Source organism: Sceloporus occidentalis, unplaced genomic scaffold (assembly GCF_023333645.1).
Source record: "Sceloporus occidentalis isolate IW3139 unplaced genomic scaffold, rSceOcc1.0.p SCAF_4, whole genome shotgun sequence".
Taxonomy (NCBI): Eukaryota; Metazoa; Chordata; class Lepidosauria; order Squamata; family Phrynosomatidae; genus Sceloporus; species Sceloporus occidentalis.
The window spans coordinates 143,921,697-143,945,398 of record NW_028316984.1 but is presented as its reverse complement, the minus strand read 5'-3'; the positions used below and the strand labels follow the sequence as shown (position 1 = coordinate 143,945,398).

Sequence of the window (23,702 nt, the reverse complement as noted above, 5' to 3'; positions counted from 1 at the left end):
TTGTATATCAGAGTGTAAGATGATAGCTGAATCTCAGCATGTAATTGTGACATAATGGGGCCTCTCCCTGGTGATTATGAAGTAAATATTTTACATAGTTGTGTGGGAAACATAATAGATTGTAATTTGAGGATTAAGTTATTTATTTAAAACATTTGTGTGCACTCAGGTAAATAATGCCTTTTGGGGGGGGGGGGCTCCTTTGGTCAAATTTAAGCTGGTTGTAAAATTGGTCTTTTGACACATGGAAGAGAAGCCTACTAATTAGCTGCAGGCTTTTGTTGGTTTCTGCTAACAGTATTGTGCCATCTGCATATCTTATGTTGCTAATGTTCCTTCCCCTGATTTTAACTCCTCCTGCCTCTGGATCTAAGTCTGCTCTGTGTATGATATTTTCTGCATACAGATTAAATAAATAGGGTGATTGTATGCAGGGCCAACGTTAAAATGGTGGGATGAAAAACAACAGCATATTTTAGCACTTTTAGCTGAAATCATATCAAAGTTCTTCCTGGCAGTAACTAAGCCTTAGGAGAGACATTCAGCCTTCTAGAGGGGAGATGGACATATAACAGCTGGGAAACTATTGAATAAAGGTGTGATCGGGGAACACCAAACAGCACAGTTTGTACCCCTGGACAGCCAGATTTGGTGCCAGGCTGGAGGTTCCCCAGTGCTGATTTAAACAGTTCACATGCACAAAAGAATACATGTTGAGATCATTCATTAATTTTAACAAAATTTATGCATAAACCTGAAATCCATCAAGTGCTAAATGTATATAACATGTCATTTCTTGCTTGTTTGTCTGTTCTGTAAGGCACAAAGGTACGTCTATTTTCTCATGGATTATTTCTACTTAACCATGAAATAAAATAATTGCAGAAACCTTTCATTGCAACAATTGTTAGTGACATGTTCTCAAAGCACATCAGTATCAGTAATTTGCTACAATGGGTCAGTTCTGGCTGACATAAAATTTCAGTATTATCTTTTGAAATTTGTTCAGATTAGAGTCTGGGAAAACTTCTATTTTGGACTACAGTTTCATAGCTACTACAGTGGCCGTGTTGTATGGAGACTCTGGGAACTGTAAACTTTTTAAAAAGTAATTTTCCTGTGCGTTGTTCACCTTGATAGATTATTAGAAAGCCTAGTACCAAATTAGTTAGTGCAGGTGTAGGTAAGGATTTTGTCATCAGAATACACTTTATAGTGAAAGACCCAATGAAGTGAAAACCTATAGTGAAACATAAAATGACTAACCTATATCCTTTACTCGGTCACGGGTATACCTGTGCCAAAAACTTTCTTCTGAAGTGTCAAGTGCACGCCAGGAATCCAGCAGGTTATAGGAAAATACATTACTCCATACACCTGGAGATTGAAGGAAAGAGAGTGTATGAGAGAATTCAAGTAAGAAATGCAGTTAAAATGTGAAATATGTATGGCAAGAGGCCAGTTTATTATTCCGATTAAGATGCATTAATATAATGGACTATGTGATTCAATGTAAGCCTGAAAAGAGTCACTTGTGACCCTGGAGTCCCGTGGACTGCCACTGATCCCCCACCCAAGACCTTTGCATCATTGAAAAAAGTCAGCTATAATTCTCTGATACACAAAAAAACTGTCACCATGTGAAACTGCAAACAAAAATAAAAACAAACAAACCTTGACCAAGCCTTGACCAAACCAAGCAAATTTTAAACAAAAAATGTCACTTCAAGTCACCCCAAATGGCAAATGCAACAGTGCATTGTGGCCTACCAGAGCTGAAGCAGCTGAAAATCAGTTGGTACGGCTATCCAGGTTCCTGGGTGTGCCTACCCCTGGTATGAGCAATGGAGTTAAGTTTCACAGGGTTGAGGCACCATCACTTTTTAATTATTGGGAAGGATGTTGTCATTTTGCACCCAGTTGTTTCTGAACATAGCTATAAAACCTTCACAGGGTGAGGTACTGTGTGTGTGTGTTCCCAACGACAATAAAGTGTTGTGATATATGTATTGTCAAGTGAAACATTTTGTGGTGGCTTGATCTTTAACAGACAACTAAGGCCATTAATTTGACAATGCACGGCCATAAAATGAAATGAAATGAAAACTGCTGCATTGAGATAATACTGTGAGATAAAAGCTGTAGGTGACAGAAGGTTTCTGGGGGAAAAGATATATCTGAAAAGTCAAAACAAAAATTAAATCAGGAAAACTATACATAAAGTACAACATTTGAGAGACCTCACTTCAGACAATTTACATTTTTCTGATTCACTTGAAAGAGAGTTCAGGGTTTAACTGCCACTGAAGTGTGTGTTGTGAATACACACTTGAACTATCATTCTGGTATGCATGAAAAAAGAAACATAGAGTTGTGAAATTTTCTAAAAGAGTTGATTCAAGTAGCGTACTCTTCAGTTTAGTTTGCAATGTAAGCTAATGCCAGAAGAGGGCAGACTCACTCTGTCTTTGCCATTTGCAAAATATTACTAAACACCATCAGAAAAAATGTAATTCTCTACTGTCAAGGAACTTGTTCATTTTGCCTAAATGTAGAGATGATATTTTCCCAAAAACTAGATTTTGTAGTACTGGTTTAGTCTTCCTTATCAGAAATGCTTGGAACCAGAGCTGTTTGTTTTGGAATTTTATTTTTATTTTATTGAAATACCTGTATTGACCTATATCTACATTATTTTTTGTGCATGTAACAAAGCTTGTGTACACTGAATCATCGGAAAGCACAGGCGTCACTATCTCAACCATGAAAGAAAAAAAATGATTTGGGGAATATTTCAAATTTCATAATTTTGGATAAGGGAGATTCAATCTATATTTTTAAATGAAGGAACAACATTTTCATCTTCTTTCCAGTAGCTAGAATCCCAGGCATTTTTAAATTCAAAAGTTAATTTCTAAAGTTTTAGTTCCTTGTAGAGCTTAATTTTTATTTTTTAATTTTTTATTTTATTCTATTTTATTTATTTATTTTGCCTTATCATATTGTCTAAAAACATTAGGGTTAAAACAAAGCCACTTTTCCCTTCTCCATTTTTCTTTGTATAATATCTTGCCTAATAAAGAGATCTGGAGAACTCAAAAAAAGCTTGCATGGTATTTTGTGACATTTCAGTGACTACTAAAAAGTATTTGCAAAAGTAATCTGTGTCTGTAGTGCTCCTGTGAATATTCTGGACCAATCAATATGCTTATAAAGAAATGATACATAAATCAATTTGACTTAAATGATGTGTTGGTGTTGTATAGGGTAAGGAGATACAACAATTCTCAAACTATTTGATGTCATAAACCAGCAATATTTTTTCAATATGCAAGGGATCAGTACCATATTTGTACCATATTGCTATCATATTCACATAACTATTCTAAAAACCTGCTGCAGATTGTTTCCTGAACTGGTGCATGTCTCATATTCTGATTTGGCAGGAGGAGCCCTGATTAATAATCTGTTGTCAAGGTTTTTTTTTCCAGCTGCTTTTAAAGTGTCCCAATTTCTCTCTCCTCCTTCCTTGGTGCTGAGCTTACTTGCAATTGGTACACACTGAGTTTAGTGTGCAAAAGTAGTTTGTACTCAATGAATTTAGTTCAGGGAGGAAGAAGACATAAGCGGATAGAGTACTGCCCTTCCCAGTAGACTAAGGAAAAAGCAAACTGCTGTAACCTTTCCTTGTGGTAATCTGCACTAGGAGAAAAACCACTGCCTCGCCCTGAGACTGGTGCTGCCTTTTTGCATGACACATAGCAACCTCTGGTGGAATATTGTGGACTTTTCTCATTAACTCAACTTTGCCCCAGAATTAGAAAAGTTGGAGGAAAGCCCAGTATTCCTCTGAAACCCCAGGGTGAGCTTTGGGTTTTGTGGCATGTAAACAACTGGATCAGGTCCCTGGAGCCACCACTGATGCTTCCATACTTGCAGGAGCTCCATGAACAGGCCATCTGGAGTACCACCACTTTTCATGAGAGTGGATTTGCCAATGTAACCAACAAGAAGGTAGGGTAGAGGGACATCCCCAATCACATGGCTGGGGCCTCCAGTGGCCCATCCTCAGGAGAAGTCGTGGCACATCAGGTGGCCTATTCATAGAGCTCCAGCACATATAGAAGCAAAGGAAGTCCAGCTGGCCCGTGAAAAGTGTTATGTCACTGTCCTGGGTGCAGCCCAGTGCATGTGGTCTTCATTGTGGTTTATCCAGTTCCAGAACATAATGTTCCAGATTTACAACTGGTACAAACAGGACCCTAGTTTATGAGGGGTTTTTTATTAATAACTTTTGTCATCTTGACCTCACTCTGATGTTACTTGGCCACATGTGTCCCAGTTTTCATCTGTGAAATCTTGGTGGTCATGCTGTCTATGGACAATCACTTTGAGTTACTGTGATAGATGGCTACATCAGTGTACCCAAGTGATACAAACTGGGGAATGTGACAATATAATAATAATAATAATAATAATATATTTATTTATTTATTTATTTATTTATTTATTTATTTGTATACCGCCCTGTGGCGAACCAATCCGGGCGGTTGACAACAGTAAATATCACAGAGTAAAATATAATGCTTAAGAGAAGCATAGTGGAAAAGGAAAAGTGGAATAGCCACCCTTGAATTGTGCACAAACAAAAATGAGAAGACAGGAATTTTCTGGAGCCCGAGAAGTGATAGGACTTTAATAGTTTGTATGCAAACAACATACCAGCAATTTTTGGCCTAATTCCAATTGCTAGTGTCAAATTAACCAAAATTAATTATAATTTAGCATGTCAACACTTAGATAAATCCCTTGACTGAATTTAGTTAGAACTAGTAATTTGAATTATTAGTCTTTTATTGGCTTCTTCAATTTATTTATCTGTGGATGAACTGAAAAACTTGAGTGAGATGTCTCTGTCTAACATGAAATCATTTAAGAAAGGACTGAAAATTGTGTGGCTCTTCAGATGTTGTTGGACTGTAACTCCCAGAAGCCATAGCTAGCATAATCACTGATGAGAAATTCTGTACAGTAACATCTGCAGGGCTGTATGATTCTCATCCTGATTTAGGAGGCATATCCTAGTTTAATCTGATGCATGTTGCATCAGTGTCTCACGTAATCACTTTGTGAGTTATAATCAGAGTTTAATTACACAGATTTTGACAGTAAAAGGCTACAGTGGTATAACTTGCATGTTTTCCTCTAGGCTATCTGGTGGAAGAGAGCAAGTGAGCAAAAGGAATTAAATGAGTATTGGAATTTTTCATATAAGCCTATTAGTATATGCTTTGCTCTCTTATTGTACATGGGGAGAGTGCAATTTTTTGGCCCCCACATTCCTCCAGAGGATAGAGGGCATGGGAGGCACTTTAATCTTTGCTTTACTCATGTTGTTTTACAGGAAGTGATTTGGAAGTTGATTAAATCTTATAAGTTTGAAGTACAGTAGTCCTCCCTTACCTGCGGCAGATACTTTCCAAGACCACCCACACACACCAGTGGATGCTTGAAACCATAGATAGTGCCAAACCCTATCCCAGTACTATTTTTGGACTTCAGTTGACTGTGAGTAACTGAAACACAGACAGCAAAACTGCAGATAAGGGGGGGGGGCGGCTATTTTCAGACTGTGGCTGAATGCAGGTAACTGAAACCATGTAAGATGAAACCATGAACAAAGGCGGACTACAGTATGTGTGGAAGAACAGCTTTTGTGATGTTTTCTGAAGTAAATGCACTTGTTTTAGGTATGCTGCAGTCATTATTTATTTTATTAAAAGTAGAAATTTAAAGGATTTTGTAATCATCAAATCATTGGTAAAGTGTTCATTATAATTCACTTTCTTAAAAGTAGAGAAATGTAAATCACCTTTCATGAAACAGATTTCAGATTCTGGAACCTTCTTCATCATCCGACCCATAAAGAATTGACTTCCAAAATCTTCAGAATCAATATACGCACCATATTTTAGTAATCCAACCTCAAAAGGAGTGAATTCCATCCATTCTTCAAAAGGAAAATACCACATGTTAACTCAATTTGAGGCTTAGTTTTGTGGGTTTGTAATGGTTCAGCTTTGAGTCTAGCTTCTTTATCATAGCAAATGCACATTTATTCCAGGTATTTATTATTTCTTACTTCCTTGTGTAAGCCAAGGCCTCGTACAACAATGTACCCAAAAAAATGAAAGTAACAAAGAAACACAGGCAGAATATTTAGGTACAGGGTGAACACAACTAAATAGCCCTCTGAAAAATATTACTTTTGATTGCACAATTCACCCAAAGAAATACATTAGTAAAAATAAACTTTTGAAAGGCCTTCTTCAGTGCCAGCACTATGAATATTAATTGGAAGAGAATTCTTCAACAACAGGGCTACCACTGGGAATATCCCAACCCATGTGCTCACTAACCTGATATTATTTGTAGGAATACAAGCAGGACCTCCAACACAGATTAAGGTTAATACCAGTGGTTTAAACTGAGCTACAAATACCGGGAGCCCATGCAACTGATGCAAAAGGGTTATTAGAATTCATACTTTCTGCACCTGAGTAACTTTCAGGGAGGGGCTGTCAAAAAAACCCTCACTTAACACAGGATAAATGATCTCAGTTTTTTCCCCCCATGTTTTCCTAAATGATTTGCATTGTCAACTATGTGAATAACCAATGGGAATAGACCCAGGATAAATTGGGATAAAACTCTGCATGCCTTGAACACGTTTTGAATACATCCACATCATCAACTCCATCTTTATTCACTGTGCTGACATGTGTGAGCAATAGAACTCACAGAGATGCACAGATATGCAGTTCCAATTAAAAAAAACAGTGTGAACAACAAAACCAGAATGCATGAGGGAGATTATTTGCATAATCACACTCAAAAAAATCTGAATAACCCCTCAATCACACGCTAGAAGAATGACTCCAGTGCAGGGAAGGGTTCAAAGCAGAGAAATTATGTTTTCCCTCTTTCATTTTCTTGCTCAAATAATTTTAACTTACTGTTTCTCTTACAACTGACCACATACGATAGAAATGCATCTCATCATTTCCCTTACACTTGGAAATAATCACTATCAATAGCAGGAAGGAAGATACTTTTTTACCATGTAGGATTTACCATAGCAAGAAGCGACAAAAATAGACTGGATCATCTCACAATCCCATGTGTATGTTATTATGTACATATATTACTTTGTTAACTTTCATTAGATGCATGTGCTTTTTTGAAAAATTCAAACATTCCATGGGTACACAGTGTAAACAGCCAGCGTGGTGTAGTGGTTTGACAGTTGGATTATTTATTTATTTATTTATTTATTTATTTATTTATTTATGGTATTTATACCCCGCCCTTCAGCCCTAGAGGCTCTCAGAGCAGCTTACAATTATTACTTTAATTAGACGGTTCCCTGCGCTCAGGCTTACAATCTAAAATTGCAATTATGACTCTGAAAACCAGGCTTTGATTCGCCACTCAGTCATGCACTCATAGCCCCAGCAAACCCTGTGACAGGGACACTTTGGGGTCAACATAAATCACAAATGACTTAAAGGCACATAAAAACAATAACAGTTCTATATACCTCCCTCCCCTGAAAGGCAGGTTCCTAATTTCCATGGCTATATCCTGCCTGGAGCTGAGAAAATTGGAATGACCAGGGCAAAAGAGAGGCGATGTTGTCTGCCCACATGTCTGGGAGGATGATACCAGGGTTTTCCCCTCTCTGAATTACAGCACTACAACTGAGCTATTTCTTCACCTCCAGACCTCCCTTCCCTCATCTGCCAGCCAATCATTCAATGGCTATTGCACAGCATTCTGGCTGTTTGGGAGATGCCTAGGAAGTGAAGGGTGTTAGACATTGCACAAGGAGGTAGTGAATACTGCCTTCCATTACATCAAGAAAAGGATATACAAGGGAACATGTCCCTATGTCACCATGAGGATTCCAGTTAAAGGATCTTATAACAATTAATGTATGTGAAAGAAGTGCCCATTGTAGGCAGTATGTCAACTTGTGGCAGGAAATCTTTCCATTTTTAAACCAAGTGCAATGTGGATAACTTTACCTTTAAATTCTGGAAGGCTGTACTTGTCTCTGGTGTTGAGAACCATGTATATTGGCAGAGGGTTCTGACCGTGACTCAAAGCACACTTCTGCCCTGAAAGTGTGCTGCTTTTCTGTTCGGGGAAAAAAATGGTTAGCCAACATTCAGTTTATTAAAAATGAGAGAGATGTTATCGTATGGAGATGTGCAATCATGTGGGAAGGGATGGTGAAATGAAAAGAATGAGCTTCCAACTTTAATTTCAGCTGGATCCACCTATATCTGACCCACGTATGGATTCAACTTCCTCTGCCTCCATACAGGATTGCTACTATATTTAAATCCTATTCTCTTCAGTCCACCTCTCTTACCCCTTTGCTTGGTTTGTCCAATGCAATGAACCATCAACATATTTTAATTAGATTTTAATTTAGTTGTACTGTCTGAGAACATACTTTTGTAGGCCATTTTTCTAGGTATTTCTTTTCCACACACACACACACCATTCCACTTGTCCTGCCTATAAAAACACTGTTGAAGAATTCTGACATTGCAAGAAGAAAAGTATCTATATGCCACCAACAAATTAGGAAGAAAACCTTGGTTAACCACATTTAGTCAGTTTTCTTTGATACACCGCTCTTCCTGCTCCGCTGGCCTGGCTGGGACTGGGGGCCAATTATAGTGCTATGACTATGATTCTACTTGTCTGCCATGACAACATCCTACAGAATTTTGCCTGAAAATTTTAAACAGCTGTCTTTAACTAAATATCCCAGGATTCCAGGATGTTGCCATGGCACTTAAAGTGGAATCGTAGCACTATAATTGTGTAGTGTGAACAGATCCCATTTGTCATTTGATTCTAACAGCTATTCCACTTGATGATTGTCTTAAATCATTATGAAGTCTGTGTAGCAGAGTCACCACCTGAATTTGCTTACTTTCCATTTCCCTTCCAGTTTTTTTTTTTTAAATTCTGCATCATGTAAGCAATTATTTTAAATTACAAACTGTTTTCATTACTGTATAATAAAGGTGGCACATAAATGATTGAAATTTATATTCATAATTTGAAAGAGACTTCTGTGTACTTTAGAAAGCAGAGAGATATCTTACCCCACTGCCTAATGCTTTGTCAATAAGTAGTCCCCAAAGATCTGTAATACATGTTTTGTAGCCTTGCTTTTGCCGCTGCTCCAAAGCATTGCTGTATTCCTGTAAGTTATGTAAAGAAAAGAGGTCCACCTTGCTTTTGGTCATATTCTTGCGAGCCTCTGCAATTGCTCCTGTGAGGTCTTGTTGTGACCAGTCAGCATGTTGGTAGAGATTTGATAGGGTCCTAAGGGTGGGGGGAAGGTTTAAAACCAAGACATGTTGAATATTATCAGTGTTGTGTAAAAGCCAACAGTTTAGATTATGAGAATCAATGATAATGTTCCCCTTAAGAATAATGTTACATTTTTGTTTTCAGGATGTTTATAAACAAGAAAAATAAGTGTGTGTGTGTGTGCGCGCACACACACACATACACACACACACACACTTTTTATATAGAACCAGAGGTGGGCAGCTGTATCGAAGCCAAGGGCCAATTTTAATTACCAGAAAATCCAGGTGCATTCAAAATGACATCAAAGTATTTCTGGCCACTATTTGTGGCTTAATTCCTACCACCACCACCACCACCCAAAAAAGGGGGGGGGGTTAGGATAGGCAGGTTCTGGGAATGGTATTTCTACATCTGTTGGGCAGGTTTTGAATGAAAAATTGAACAAAAAAATCATACTCAGTTTTTACAGTCGGGGAGGTGTATCAGGACTTTTGGGGCCACAAAAGTGAGTTTGGAGCCACATGTAGACCACAGCCTGCACTTTCCACACTTCTGTGTAAAATAGTCAGCTTCTGAAGAGGTACATCATAAATTTCATAGATATTTCAAAGTCTAGCTACATATTGATCTTTATTCCTAAATGCTACATATAACCTTACAAAGCATCAGTCTTCTCATAAGGCATATTTTCAGTACATTTTTGATGTCACTGTCAGAAAGATAAAGCACAGACAGTGTGGATACATGGGAATGATGACTTCCATGCCAGGTTGGCTGTTCCAAACATCAGCACAGGGCATATACTTGTACTGGCTGAGTTAGTGTGAATGGTGAGAAAGAATATAGAGGAGAAAAGGACATTTCTATAGATGCCTGGGTACAACTCAGGCAAGAATTTAAGGTTTTGGAAGGAGAAAGGAAATTGGAAACGGATGAAAATGGAATGGGTGACTTTTTCTATTAACTCACCCATGCAGTGCCCATGGCAACTATATGGTTTTCTATGATGTGCCTGAGCATGTTGGGAAGAAGAAGAAGCGGGATAGTATATTCAGAATTATAATGATCAAAGATAGGGAGGACCAAAGGACATTTTCCTGCATTTTTCAATGACAAAGTAGTAATGATAAAGTGTTAGCAACAAATAACCTAGCAAGTTACCTTCTGGCCTGCAGTAACAGTAACAAAAAATTACCTAATGGATTATCATTCTCAGAACAATGATTAGCATCAATAGTTCCTTTTAAAAAGTAACATTCCAAGCTCTGGAAAGTACAGTGTTGAAAACTGGAAGAACATTCCATTATCACAATAAACATGTAAACAAAATCCCTTCCAACAAATGTAGACAGCAAATTAGCCGCAAAAAATGAACATACTTTTTGAGCAGTTAAATTTCCCTTTCTACAATCATAGCTTGATATGCCTTGGATTAGTTAGCAACTTGTCAATAAATATTTTCTATATATCTAGGATAAGAACTTAAACAGTACATAAAAGTACCTAAGGAGTGCATAAAAGGAATGAAAAACAAACAAAATTACAAAGGCCAGAGTATCAGACACTTTCAATTTACTCCAGTGACTAGTGTTATGCATTTACATAATACAATGTACACTAGTGACTAATCCACTGTATTTACATTTGAATAATTTATATCTCCCACAAGTTCTGAATAGCAGTAAAGCCTCTCTGTCCTGTTTGGATAGGTTAAATATAAGAGATAAGTATCTGCACAAAGCCAACCAGAATTCTTTCCTCATATTTTATGTTTATTGCATCAAAAAAACAATATTTTTTATCCCACTGTCTTTTGATTAACATTTATTTCTAATGCTAAGACACACTGTATTTCTTTTTACTTCTGACCACATAATTAGCGCCATAATTGAGTCATATAGAAATCAAGCAGGTCATGAATCTTATTAATTGTTAAATTACTACCTGGAACAGCGCAGGGTCTGAGCAGAATAGTTATCTATCACAATTACATTACCAAGACAGTTTAGAAAAAGAATAGAACAATAAAAATGTACACACATTGTTCAAATTAGTAACTGCCTGACCAAAAAAAGTCCCTCAAAAAGTAAATATAGGTGGGATACAGACCGCCCAAAAAGGGCAGTCTGCCGGTGCCTTGTTTTGCAAAAAGCGGGTTCTTCTTGCAGTGCAATTGTGATGCCACAGTGCGCCAATGGCACACTTGCGGCATCACAATGATGCTCGGATGTGCAGATGCTAAGTGTCTGTCGCGTCAAAATGGCGGCACCCATGTGTACAGGGCGCCACCATTTTGACGCCCTTGTCACGTGCTAGGGGTGAGGCACGTATGGGCGGTGCACCCTCGGCCAACCCCTAGCACGTGACGAGGGCACACTATAGGCTGGTCTGTATATCACCTACGTACTGAAATAGTAATTCCAGAAACTCTCATTACTCTCTCCTTACCATGTAGAGCCAGAAGATCCAGTGATATATGAAATGCAATCTAAGAGACCCAATTTCTGAAGACCAAATAGGTTACCATGTAGTGCTGTAAATGCCCTGGCACCGCCCCCTGTTGTCATGACTGCCACCACAGGCACCTGTTCAAGGTAAAACAGAATAAAATCAAATTCCAAGCTCTGGAGTGTGCCTGCCCCTGCCCCTGTCTGAGAATGAGAAGGTATCAATCAGTCTCTTTCCCTTCCTTCCACCTAGTCTGGGTGTTTTCCATAGATAAATTTTAGTAACAGACAATCTTTCTTTCCCAAGGATCAAAACCTTTCACATTGCCCAATTCTAGCAATATGATTCTGTTAGCTGTCATGGTTGTATCCTATGGAATCCTAGGGTTTGTAGTTTGGTGAAACAATAGAACTCTAAATACTCCTCCCTACACTGTTTAGAGCACATACAAAGTGAAAGTGGGTGAAAATCAACACAAAGTCACATTCTGGGGCTAAAAAACAGGGCAAAAAGAAGTTCAGATATTCCAACTTAGCGTGGAAAATATGCATAATCATACCGGCATATAAACAGCCCAGCTCCAGTGAGGCAATGTGGGAAAGCAAGGCAGTGTAGGAAAGCAGTCTGGAGCATGCACCCTGGGACTGATTAGATGCAGCTGCCAGTGCCATTGCTCACTATATGGGGTGTTCATTTGAGCGTACAGTCGGCCCTTCTTGCACACGGATTTTTTATATACGGATTCAAGCATCCAGTTTGAAAGTGTTCAAAAAAAGTACAAATTTCAAATATCAAACCTTAGTTTTCAATTTTTTATAAGGACACCATTTTACTATGTCATTATATTTAATGAGACTTGAGCATTCATGGATTTTGTTATCCACGGGGGATCTTGGAACCAAACCCCAGTGTATAACAAGGGTCCACTGTACAGGCATATGCATGGTCAGCTACACCATCGATCTGTCACACATCCCATGCCACTGGCAGTATGACAAATATTGCTATTTCCAGCAATTACAACATACACAAACCAGAAAGTCCAACAGGGGGGTATCAACTGAAGCAAGGGCAAAGGGTGTAATTGGCAGTCACAGGTGCTGTGTTCATGCAATGGTGCATATGCATGTTGGGGAGGCAGGAAAAAAATAACAGAGCAGTGGGGCTTGATACCACACCATGCAGACTGCCCATGAGTGTTCATCCTCCCTTGGGAATGGGCATTGTGAACAGCTTGGTTTGTACCCACTTTCAGAAAATTCAGGATCAAGCTGTTTTTTCCTATTTACCTGCTCAGGCCTGTAGTACCAATTGAGTGTATACAGTAGTACAGCCTTCATTTCCATATTGCATATTTACCAGAATTCTGCCCGATGTACTTCTTCCAGAAAATGTATCTGGGGATAACTATGTTGGCCATACAGCAAAGTACAATAATATTCAAAATCCACAAAATAGCAATACCTTTATTGGCCAACCCAAATGTGTGTGTGTGTGTGTTGCTAATGGACTTTAAATTTATAACTCTTTCCAGAGCCCACATGGCCAAGGAAGAGGAAGCCTCTGCAGCCTCTCACTATATGGATATCCCTCTGTAACATCTTAACCAAGAACAGCTACAACAACATCTTGAAAAAATATAGGCCTATGACTCCAACATCATTATCCCCCCTTTCTCCTGTTTGATTTTGAACACTTTTGCTTGATGAAGAAGTCAGTGTAGCTTCAAAAAGCACATACCATGTATTTTGTGCATTTTGGTTGGCTAATAAACGTATTGTTGTTTTGTGGATTTCTGATGTTATTCTACATACCTCATGTTCCTGCAAATCCCTCTTTAAGTGGAGAATTTTCTGCAGGGCAACTGCAGCAATCTTCTTTCGTTTCTGTATGACTATTTCTTCATCCACACATAAGTCATACCCCAAACGCACATCTAGAGATTTTGGCCTTACATATAGTTCAGGATGAAAGCAAAACAAAATGAAAATGGCATATAATAATTGATAATTAATAATAATTTGTTTTATTTATATACCGCTATTCCAAAGATCATAGCGGTGAACAGCAAGTAAGCTAATTAGCAAGTAAGCTAATTTGCCCCCAAGAGTCTGGGTACTCATTTTAGCGACCTCGGAAGGATGCAAGCCTGAGTTGTGCTTGGGCCCTTTTGCTGGTCTTGAACTCGCAACCTTGTGGTTTTGAGTGAATGGCTGCAGTACAGGTATTTAACCACTGCACCACCAGGGCTCCCTCAAGAGTCGAATACAGAACTATCTGGTATTATTTTAAAAAGAGCAAAAACACCTTTACTTCTGTGCATACTAATACAAGATGTACCTGTGGTTTCTTCCAAGTCTATGATTCTATGTGGTATGCATTTTAAGAAGAAAAATAATTATGTCATGAACAATCAGCAAATGTTTTGTTTTGTTTTAATATTTTGTTATTGTGTGCCTTCCAGTCATTTCCAACTTATGAAAACCCTAAAGGAAACCTATCACAGGATTTTTTTCAGCAAGATTTGTTGAAGCTGAGATATTGTCACTTCCCCAAGGTGACCCACTGAGTTTTCATAGCTGAGTGGGGATTTGAACCCTGTTCTCCAGAGTCATAGTCCAATGTTCAAACCACTATACCACACATAAGGAGCTTATCCCATGGCATTTTAATTCGACTTACCTCTATCTGGTTTAAACCTTAATTTGGGCAGCATTTAAAATCACAGTTTTTGATGCCCAATTTGCTGCCTGAATACAGGCCAGGTCCATCCCCGCTTCCAGAAGCACTTTGCCAGCCATTTTCTCAAGCCAGAAAACTCATGGTTCCAAAAGCAAGCGGGGATGGACCCAGGATGTATTCAGGTGGCAAATTAAGAGGCAAACCCCATCTGATAAAATCAGGATGCAGCCCGAATTAAGATTTAATCTTGATAGAGGTAAAATGAATTAAAACACCATGAGATAAGCTCATCAGTGTACAGTTAATACAAAACTTCACTTTTTAAATAATTTGTAATGCTCTTTATATGTTTTTGTTAGATAAGTATCAACTCCTGGACAATTTAGAGACTGGGTGGTAGTGAGAGGGGAAATTTAATCCTTTCTCTACCTGCCACAGCTTTGACAAAATCATTTCTCTAAAACCGCCTTTGGAATATCAAAGGAAACTTCCAATAGCTTTAATGAAAGCTTGCCTGGAAAAGCAAATTTTAGCAATTTAGATTTACCCAGACTGTTACTCATATAACAAGTGGTGTGTGTGTGCAGATTAATTACATTTATATTATTTACATAACTCCCATCAAGTTTGTTCTTCTGTGTTTTATTTTAACCATGTTATTTGTTGTGTATTCTTGCTTTTATATAAATTACCCAGAGTTTCTACTGAATGACAGTAAATGTATCTCTTTAATAAACATCATAGATAAAATAATTAAGTATTCCAGTTAAATCTAAATGTGCTGCATTTTTCTTAAAATTCATTTCACAATTTTATAGCTATGGAGACTGGGGTGAATATGTTTTGTAAAAGCATGTAATCTGTGAAAAGACTCATGCATTCAAACCATATATTCAGTAAATCCATACAGGGGGACAACTGTAGGCTCCCTCACTCACTCTGTTTGCATGAATGCCTGAATTAAGGTTTTACATGTACAACAGTATGAACATGCACTCACAAGCCTTGTCACTGACTAATTTTTAGGTCAACTGGTCATAGACTTTGTGCAGACAACCGACCCCAGCATTATATATATCTATTTATTTATTTATTTATTATATTTATACCCCGCCCTTCAGCGAGTATAAATTATAAATTATGTAATACCTTAGTTATTAACATACCTGGGTTCACCAATATGAAGCCTGTAACACAGTTACAGTGCAATGCTACACACTTCTACTCAGAAGTAAGTCTCATTGGATTTAATGGGCCTTATTCCCAGGTATCAAAAATATCTTCAAGCAAAACATGTAAACACATGCCCCCGTCCTGATGTTTAAACAAGCAATATTATGCTTGTTTTATTATATATTATATTATTGCAATAATTATGTAATATTTGTGTGTTCATTTCCAATAGTATAATATTACTATTTGTATTAATAGTTGTTATTATTATTGTCAGGAACCCTGTTGGGGAGTAACAAATGCATAAGCATCATAGTTACAGTGCTATGCAGTGAATCCCATCCCAATCCTACCAATCCTCACTTACCAGCCAGTAGTCCTTGTGATCGATGGGGGGGGGGGGTGTTCCATCCTCTTGTCTGTTGGGAAGCAGCTGACTAATGGTCCCACTCCTCCTGTTAACAGGCAGAAGAAGGTCCCTTGTTGCCATTCCCTCTTAACCTCGAGACAGTTCATTTAAGGGGGATGTGAGACCAACAGCCACTACTTCCTGGCTGACAAGGGAATAGACACCCCCCCCGTTGGCCACAGTGGCTACTGTGCGGTACGTGAGGACTGAGGGACTGTCACGGTCCCTATGAGTGTGCTCAAGAAAGTACTGAGAATACTGTAGACAGCTAAGAAGACAAACAAATACATCCTAGAACAGATCAAGCCTGAACTCTCTCTGGAAACCAAGATGATTAAAGAAAAGATGAATCATTAGAAAAGACAATGATGCTAGAAAAGTTGGTGGGCACTAGAAGGAGAGGAACACTGCATAAAGACAGTTAGACAGGATAAGGGAGGCCACAGGCCTGAGTCTGCAGAAACTGAGCAGAGAGCTTCATGACAGGGGGACTTGGAGGTGTCTCACCCACAGGGTCACTATGAATCAAGGTCGACTCAGGGTCAGTTAACAACAACAATGTATCCTCTACATTGGGGCTATGTATGCATCATGAATATGAAACAGTCACAAGTGGACCTTATCACATGGAGGGACTTACGTTGCCAAAGCATTGCCGAACTGTTGCAGAAGTGTGAAGGTGGGATCATCTGTCGCGCTTCTAAAACATAATTGAGGCTTCTTGTTTTCCTTCCATCGACGAAGCATGCATGGAGAAGTCATTTTTTGAATAACAGGATATCCTACTATTCAAAAATGACTTCTCTGTGCACACTTTGTCAACGGAAGGAAAGCAGGAAGCCTCAATTATGTTTTAGAAGTGTGACAGACGATCCCACCTTCGTGATTCTGCAACAGTTCAGCAACGTTTTATCAACGTAAGTCCCTCCGTGTGATAAGGTCCATTATGCTACTCATTTGTAACTGCCCAACAATATTTCAGCCATCATCATCATCATTGTCATGTAGGCCATTCTTACCAGTCTTTTATTTTTAGATGGAGATCAATCATGTTGTCCTAGAATAAAAGCAATATGAAATATTGTTAGTAACATGTTGTAACATGAAATATCATTAATCTGAAAGAGATTTTTGATATTGTTTAATTTTCCTCTCTGGAATCCCTAAGGTGAGACAGATATTTCCAGCCCACTCAGGTATGTGTAAAAACCTGTGCTCTGATTGGCCTGCAAGATTAACAAACAGAGGCCATGGTAAGGTACACACATTAACTTGTTCACCATAGCACCAGCTGCTATAGGTACTTAATAATATTAATAATGAAATATTTATTCCTGATAGTAGTACAACACAGGGCTGGTGCAAGACATCTGAGGAGCAGGAGGAAATAGTATTTCTTTCTGTTTCATAGGCAAAAGTTAAGAGAACAAAGTTATATACACAAACACACAGAGATATGAAAAGAGATGATTTACTATTTTGTTTTCATTAAGTTCCATTTCATTAACTTCTCTGTAAGAAGATGTTACAGAATTGGATTCTTAGATTATTTAACCTGCATTTCCTGCATTTTCCCTAGATGACGAAATAAGCTGGGAGCAGTCATAGCTCTACAACTACTAACATATCCAGCACTCTGATGTTATTTAACAATGATACCTTTATTCATCTCAGCAAAATGAAGAAAATACATGATGCAAGCCTTCAAACACTCCTGACTTCATCATCAGGCAAAGGTGTTAAAATTCAGACAGGAGGAAAAAATTAAAAGGTGGCTATGTTGGTCACAGGTCTGCATTTTCTCAAGGTGACTTTGGAATGCTTTGTTCCCAGTGCCTCATGGCCAGAAGGAAGAGCAGCCTGCTTGCATAGCTATCCCTTCAAAGAACAACACAACAAAACATGTTGAGAAAATGCAGGCCTGTGACTAACACTGTCATTTTTTTAAAAAAATCTCCTGTATGATTTTCAACACCTTGGCCTGATAAAGAAGTCAGAGAAGAACCCCAACAGGATTCCAGCCATAGTAATTAAAATAAACATGATGTTATTTTTGAACAATTATTTCTACTTATTATTACTTTATTAATTTTTTCAGCTAAATGTGTTTTTTCCCATGTTGGCCAATTTTAGACATCTTAATTTGTAAATAATAATAATAATAATAATAATAATAATAATAATAATAATTGAACAACCACTAATTTGTTAATTGATTGTTAAATATTTACTCTTGTATTTTAAAATTGACTAATTAATTTTGTCTAGCCATTACTCTAAAGTGACTTTATTTATTTATTTATTTATTTATTTATTTATTTATTTATTTATTTATTTTCTATCCCACCTTTCTCCCTGAAAGGGACTGAAGGCAGTTAACAAATAAAAATTATAAAAAACATATCACAATAAAACATTTAAAATATAATCAAAAAACAGGATAAAATTGCAGGTATTAAAACCACACTAAAACCATGATACTCACCCTATATAACAAACACCCAAGCCACCCCATTATTATATATCAAAAGCCTATCTGAATAATGCCATTTTTGCTTGCCAATGAAAGGCAAACAGGGAGGGGGCCAGCCTTGCTTTTGCAAGGTCTACTTTCCATTGACAAATCCTTGGTAGGGCCAGGAAGCAACACTATCTGAAAACATGGGATCAGCCACAAATTAATATAGATAATAAATCAGATGAACCAATGGTCTGATTTGGTATAAGGCAGAATTCAAAGATATAGCCATGTTGGTCTATAGAATCAGTATGTAAAGAGATCTTGTAGCACCTGTGAGACTAATTGAAAGACGGTATCATGAGGTTTCATAGACTTCAGTCCATTTCCTCAGATGCATTTAGTCATCTGAGGAAGTAGATTGATGTCCATGAAAGCTCATGCTGTCAACCTCTTTCTTTCAGTCAGTCTCAAAGGTGCTACAAGATCTCTCTTGGCACAAGGCAGCTTCCTATGTTTATGCTACAATACTGTATTATAACACATACATAAATGTGTAAAGACTGAAACATCTGGCTACATTTGTTAGCAACATAGAATCATACATGTCTAAACTCATTAATACCAATGGGCTGAAGAATTGTTAGCTCTCTGGTGGACAATAATTGTTGCCTTATTTATAATAATCTGAGATTCTTTGTCTACCACCAAATATTATTTACCTTGCCTATAATTAGTTTCTTTTCCATTTCATGTAAATCCAGAGGTAAAACAAAGCACACTTTTTCATCTGCATTTCCACTAGAAGACTTAAAAGAGATGGAATAAGACTTAAGAAACCTTTTAATACTCAAATGTTTGTCACTTAACTTTTCAAACAGACTTAGGCTACAATATCTAGTATCTAGGATCACACATATCTTGGAGGCAACCCAACTTAATTTAATTGTACTTATGTATAGGATTTTACTATTAATTTGTCTTACCAGCACATAGCATGAGCCACTGAAAGCTATTATAAAAACTGTTCACATTGGAAATACTTGGAAATATGTGGAGTCAAAGGCTTTCACAGCTGGCTTCCATAGTTTTTTTGTGGGTTTTTCAGGCTATGAGGTTGTGTTCTAGAAGAGTTTATACCTGACATTTTGCTAGCAGCTATGGCTGGCTTCTTCTTTATGGTCTCATAGCCTGAAAAAACCACAATAAACTTTGAAATATGTTAGATGGATTCCTGACCCACAAACTTTGGGGTTCGACAGATGGGCAGAAAGGGGTGGTGAGATGTCGCCTTTTTCTGCTCCAGAAGCAGGCCACGGCAACCACACAGGGCAGCCTCCGCATGGCAGAAAAAGAAGCCCCCCAAAGGGGCTTCTTTTTGCACTGCAGAAGGGGTGCCATTGGTGCGCTTGTGTGCCATGATGATGCCCCTTGTGTGCCGTGCCATTTGGGTGCTGTGCACAGCAGATGCCATCATCGTGCATCCCATGTAAATGGTGGCACATCAAGATGGTGCCTGCAAGTATGTGGTAGGGCTCAGGAGCGTGCGGATGCTCTGCTTTACTGAGCCCTACTTTTGGCCCCAGGCTAGCGCAAAGCGCCAGTCTGTACTAGGCCTTTCTGGATACTCTATGGGCTGCTATGAACCCACCTCTGCTGCAGATAAAACAGCAAAAAAGCCCGCATGTTTTTCACAAACAACCCCAAGAACTATGTTAGACAGAGCCCAGTGGCATTCTTTGTGTAGCTACAAAACCAGTCTTGTGTCATATTCCTTGTAATACAAGCTTTTGTGAACTGGAAAGGCTATTTGGCTGCCACATGAAATTGTTACCTAAATAGGTAGACAGTGTTGGGCCAACATTCTTGCCAAGACTACTTATTTGAAATATACTGTGGCATGTTGGAGATTTTTGCAATTGTGAGGAGGGGGTGAAATGTACGGGTGCTTTTCTTGGTGGGCAACTAGGACATTGTGCAATTTCAGAGGATTGTCAGAGGCTGCCAGTGAGTTTTACACCTATCCCAGTCCCCCACTCTCATGTGATGATGAAATGTAATTTTACCCTCCTTTTTTTCTTGAATTCTAACACCAACATTAGTTTAGCTGTATGATTTTACTGGAGGACTATCAATTCAGTTCTAAGTATTCATGATTTGGAAGAAGAATATACACAGTTGAGAATAGGAAGTGTGTGTGCATGCACGTATGCAAGCATCAAGAAAGCAAGGGCAACAGTTTAAATAGTGCAAAAGACTGCAATAGGCATGCCACAATATTATGAAATATATATTCTAATCCAATAAATAAGGATCAGCTAAACCCATAAGAGCCTATCAGTGGTGAATAATACACTGAGATGAAAAGAGTAATAAACACTTAAAGGGCAAGTATAATAAATCCCAGCTAAGACTACTGTGTTTAATTTTCTAACATGTTTTATAATTTGGTAACAAATGCCCTCATTCCATTTATATGGTCAAATATTTCAGTCTCTGCAGGGAATATTTCAATAATTTCCCAGATATTCTGCAGCAATCTTTACAATACAACACTAGGACAAAAATTTCTCATAAGGCTCTAGTGCAGTGATGGTGAACCAATGGCACGCCTGCCAGAGGTGGCACTCAGAGCACTCTCTGTGGGCACATGTGCCGTCACCCCAGCACAGAGTTTGCCAGAGTTTGTTTCTAGAAAGCCAGAGGGACATGGCACTTTGCAATAAATAAGTGGGTCTTGGGTTGCAGTTTGGGCACTTGGCCTCTAAAAGGTTCACCATTATTGCTCTAGTGTGACATTTCCAAATTCAAATTCCTCAGTAAATTATTTCATTCTATTCTAAGTTGGCAAAAGGGAGTGCAGATAATCTGGGGATTCAATGAGTGTTTTAAAAATTGATTTTTTTTAATGGACAGTGTGAAGAGAACTAAACACAATAAGCAATGGCTTATTTTTCTTTTTTTCTTTTAAAGAGGTTTAGTCAAAAGTCCTGCTATTGCATATATATTATGGAAGTTGCATTACATTTTTCTTGCAAGAGTTTCCTTCACAAAACCTTCAATATTTTACAAAATAGTGCATTTTGCATAAATACATGTTTTTTGTGCAAAAACATGTTTTCTGAAGAAGCAACATTTCTATTTCTACACATTTCTACACTATTTCTATTAGTGTATGAATTAAGACTCTTATATTCTTTGAGAATTGGGAGGAAATTGCTGAAATTATTCATTCTTGCATGTGAAGATTTGTATTCCTTCTTTAGACTCTTTTTCACCACATTTTGTGAAGCCACAGAAATCTTATGACAAAATGTAACCTCACTATTTTACTAAAAATGAAAACCCTTTGCCTTTACATTAGATCCCAGTTTAAAGACACTGGAATTTAAAAACATACACAGCCTTTGCCACTTGACTTCTTTGGTAGTTCAAGTTCCAGAGCAGATTCCTTATATTTTATATAGTGGAACACAAGGGGATCAGCAGGATGCAATTCAGACTCCAACAAACATTCCTGAGTTTCTTCATAGGAGCCCTGGACAGTAAACTTTATTTTCTTCTCTACAACAATGCACACAAAGAATTATTATTACTATTATTAACAAGGACTGAGTATTTCATTTCAGTTTTATTTTACAAAATCCATAAACTTCCTCATATTTGTGATGAAAGTGTGTGTGTGTGTGTGTGTGTGTGTGTGTGTGTGTGTGTGTGTGTTCTTCATATTTTCTTTCATCACAAATATGAATGAGAGAATGTAGGAAAAACTGAAACTCACAAAATTGGACCCAGGGTTTTGAGAGCTTAATTCTTGAAAGGCTGGGTTTAGATTCCACTATATTCATGTTAAATTAGTGTTACTAATTCTGGTTTTGTTTTGTTTTGTTTCCAGAAAAGCTTGTCAACATGAACATGTATATAGCATACAGGTACAGCATGCTGATAATAGGAGCCGCTACTGGATTTGTGTGATAATCTCCAAAATCTAACTTTACATTACTATACACTGAAATTTAGTTTCATTCATTCAGTGAATTTTAATACATCCATCAGATTTGTATGGCAAAAAAGTAGAAGAAAATGAACACACTATATTAAAGCAACAAAATAACATTTAATCATAAAGATTCAAAGTGTGTTATTTCTTTTTTTTTAAGTTTTAGAATAAAACCTTTCAAATCATATACTTAAGACTGGTACTTTTAAATAAACCAATAAATAACCTCCTAATTCCTTGTTTGTCATCTTTTCCTCATTCACTTGCACCTCCAAGCAGGAGATTTCACGAGACTATAAAGAAACAATAACATAAAAAAGATAAAATGAGAGAAGGGTAAAATCTTTTTGACTGCAATGACAGTGAAATAATAAGTCTTTACCTAGAACTAGCCTGGAATGGTTAAATAAATCCATGAGCCAAAGTCATTTTCCTATTTGACGTGAACATAAATTTCCAGGTATACAGAGAGTATCAGGCCACTCTTTATTCTAAACTTGTATAACCTTTATTATATTTTTACTGCTGCTCTTATTTTACTTCATAATTCTATTGTAAGGCTATGTGGTTGCATAATTCAGACCAACTGTGCACAAAAACACACACACATATACACATGTATTCACATTGATCATCATCCTGGAAGCTGGTTGATGAACATGAGTTCATAAATATTTCCAGACACACAATGGAATCCTAATCTAAAGTTGTGCTGAGTGTAGCAGGTTAAGATAGAGGGTTACAATTAGATGTAAATTTCTTAACCTAGCAGGAAGTTCTTGTAATATTAGCCCAGATAACAATAATGAGCAGAAACATCACAACTATGCTAGCAATTACTGTATAATTTTTCCAAGAAGAAATCACAAAACAAAATTGACCTTACCACTAAGACATCGTTAGTAACAATATGCTCATGACGAACTGGGCTGCCAAACAAAAAATATTTGACTTGTTATAACTTGTCTTCAGTAACTGAGCCAACATTTCTAACTGTGGTAACTTTTTAGGCTTAATTTAGCTGAAATTATATTATTTGATAACAATCAGATCTTCACAAAGATTAAAAATTAATTAATGGATATTTATTCTTAAATGCACAACACAAAAACTTTGTAATCCAGTCTCTGAAG

The 23,702-nt window shown here is 37.6% G+C and overlaps 1 protein-coding gene across 2 annotated transcripts in view; it reads right to left on the bottom strand.

Annotated features, from left to right (window-relative positions):
• LOC149314775 (cytosolic phospholipase A2 epsilon-like) overlaps positions 1 to 23,702 on the bottom strand; it is a 47,571-nt gene that overhangs the window by 10,740 nt on the left and 13,129 nt on the right. For both annotated transcript variants that reach the window (XM_089523516.1, XM_089523517.1), the window contains exons 5-15: positions 23,456 to 23,498; positions 22,796 to 22,862; positions 21,970 to 22,133; positions 19,292 to 19,378; positions 17,131 to 17,168; positions 13,662 to 13,797; positions 11,848 to 11,984; positions 9,186 to 9,408; positions 8,088 to 8,199; positions 5,873 to 6,010; positions 1,267 to 1,377 (exon numbers count right to left, since the gene is read on the bottom strand). In XM_089523516.1, the coding sequence (XP_089379642.1) occupies positions 1,267 to 1,377; positions 5,873 to 6,010; positions 8,088 to 8,199; positions 9,186 to 9,408; positions 11,848 to 11,984; positions 13,662 to 13,797; positions 17,131 to 17,168; positions 19,292 to 19,378; positions 21,970 to 22,133; positions 22,796 to 22,862; positions 23,456 to 23,498 (1,256 nt within the window). The remainder of the gene's footprint in view (positions 1 to 1,266; positions 1,378 to 5,872; positions 6,011 to 8,087; positions 8,200 to 9,185; positions 9,409 to 11,847; positions 11,985 to 13,661; positions 13,798 to 17,130; positions 17,169 to 19,291; positions 19,379 to 21,969; positions 22,134 to 22,795; positions 22,863 to 23,455; positions 23,499 to 23,702) is intronic.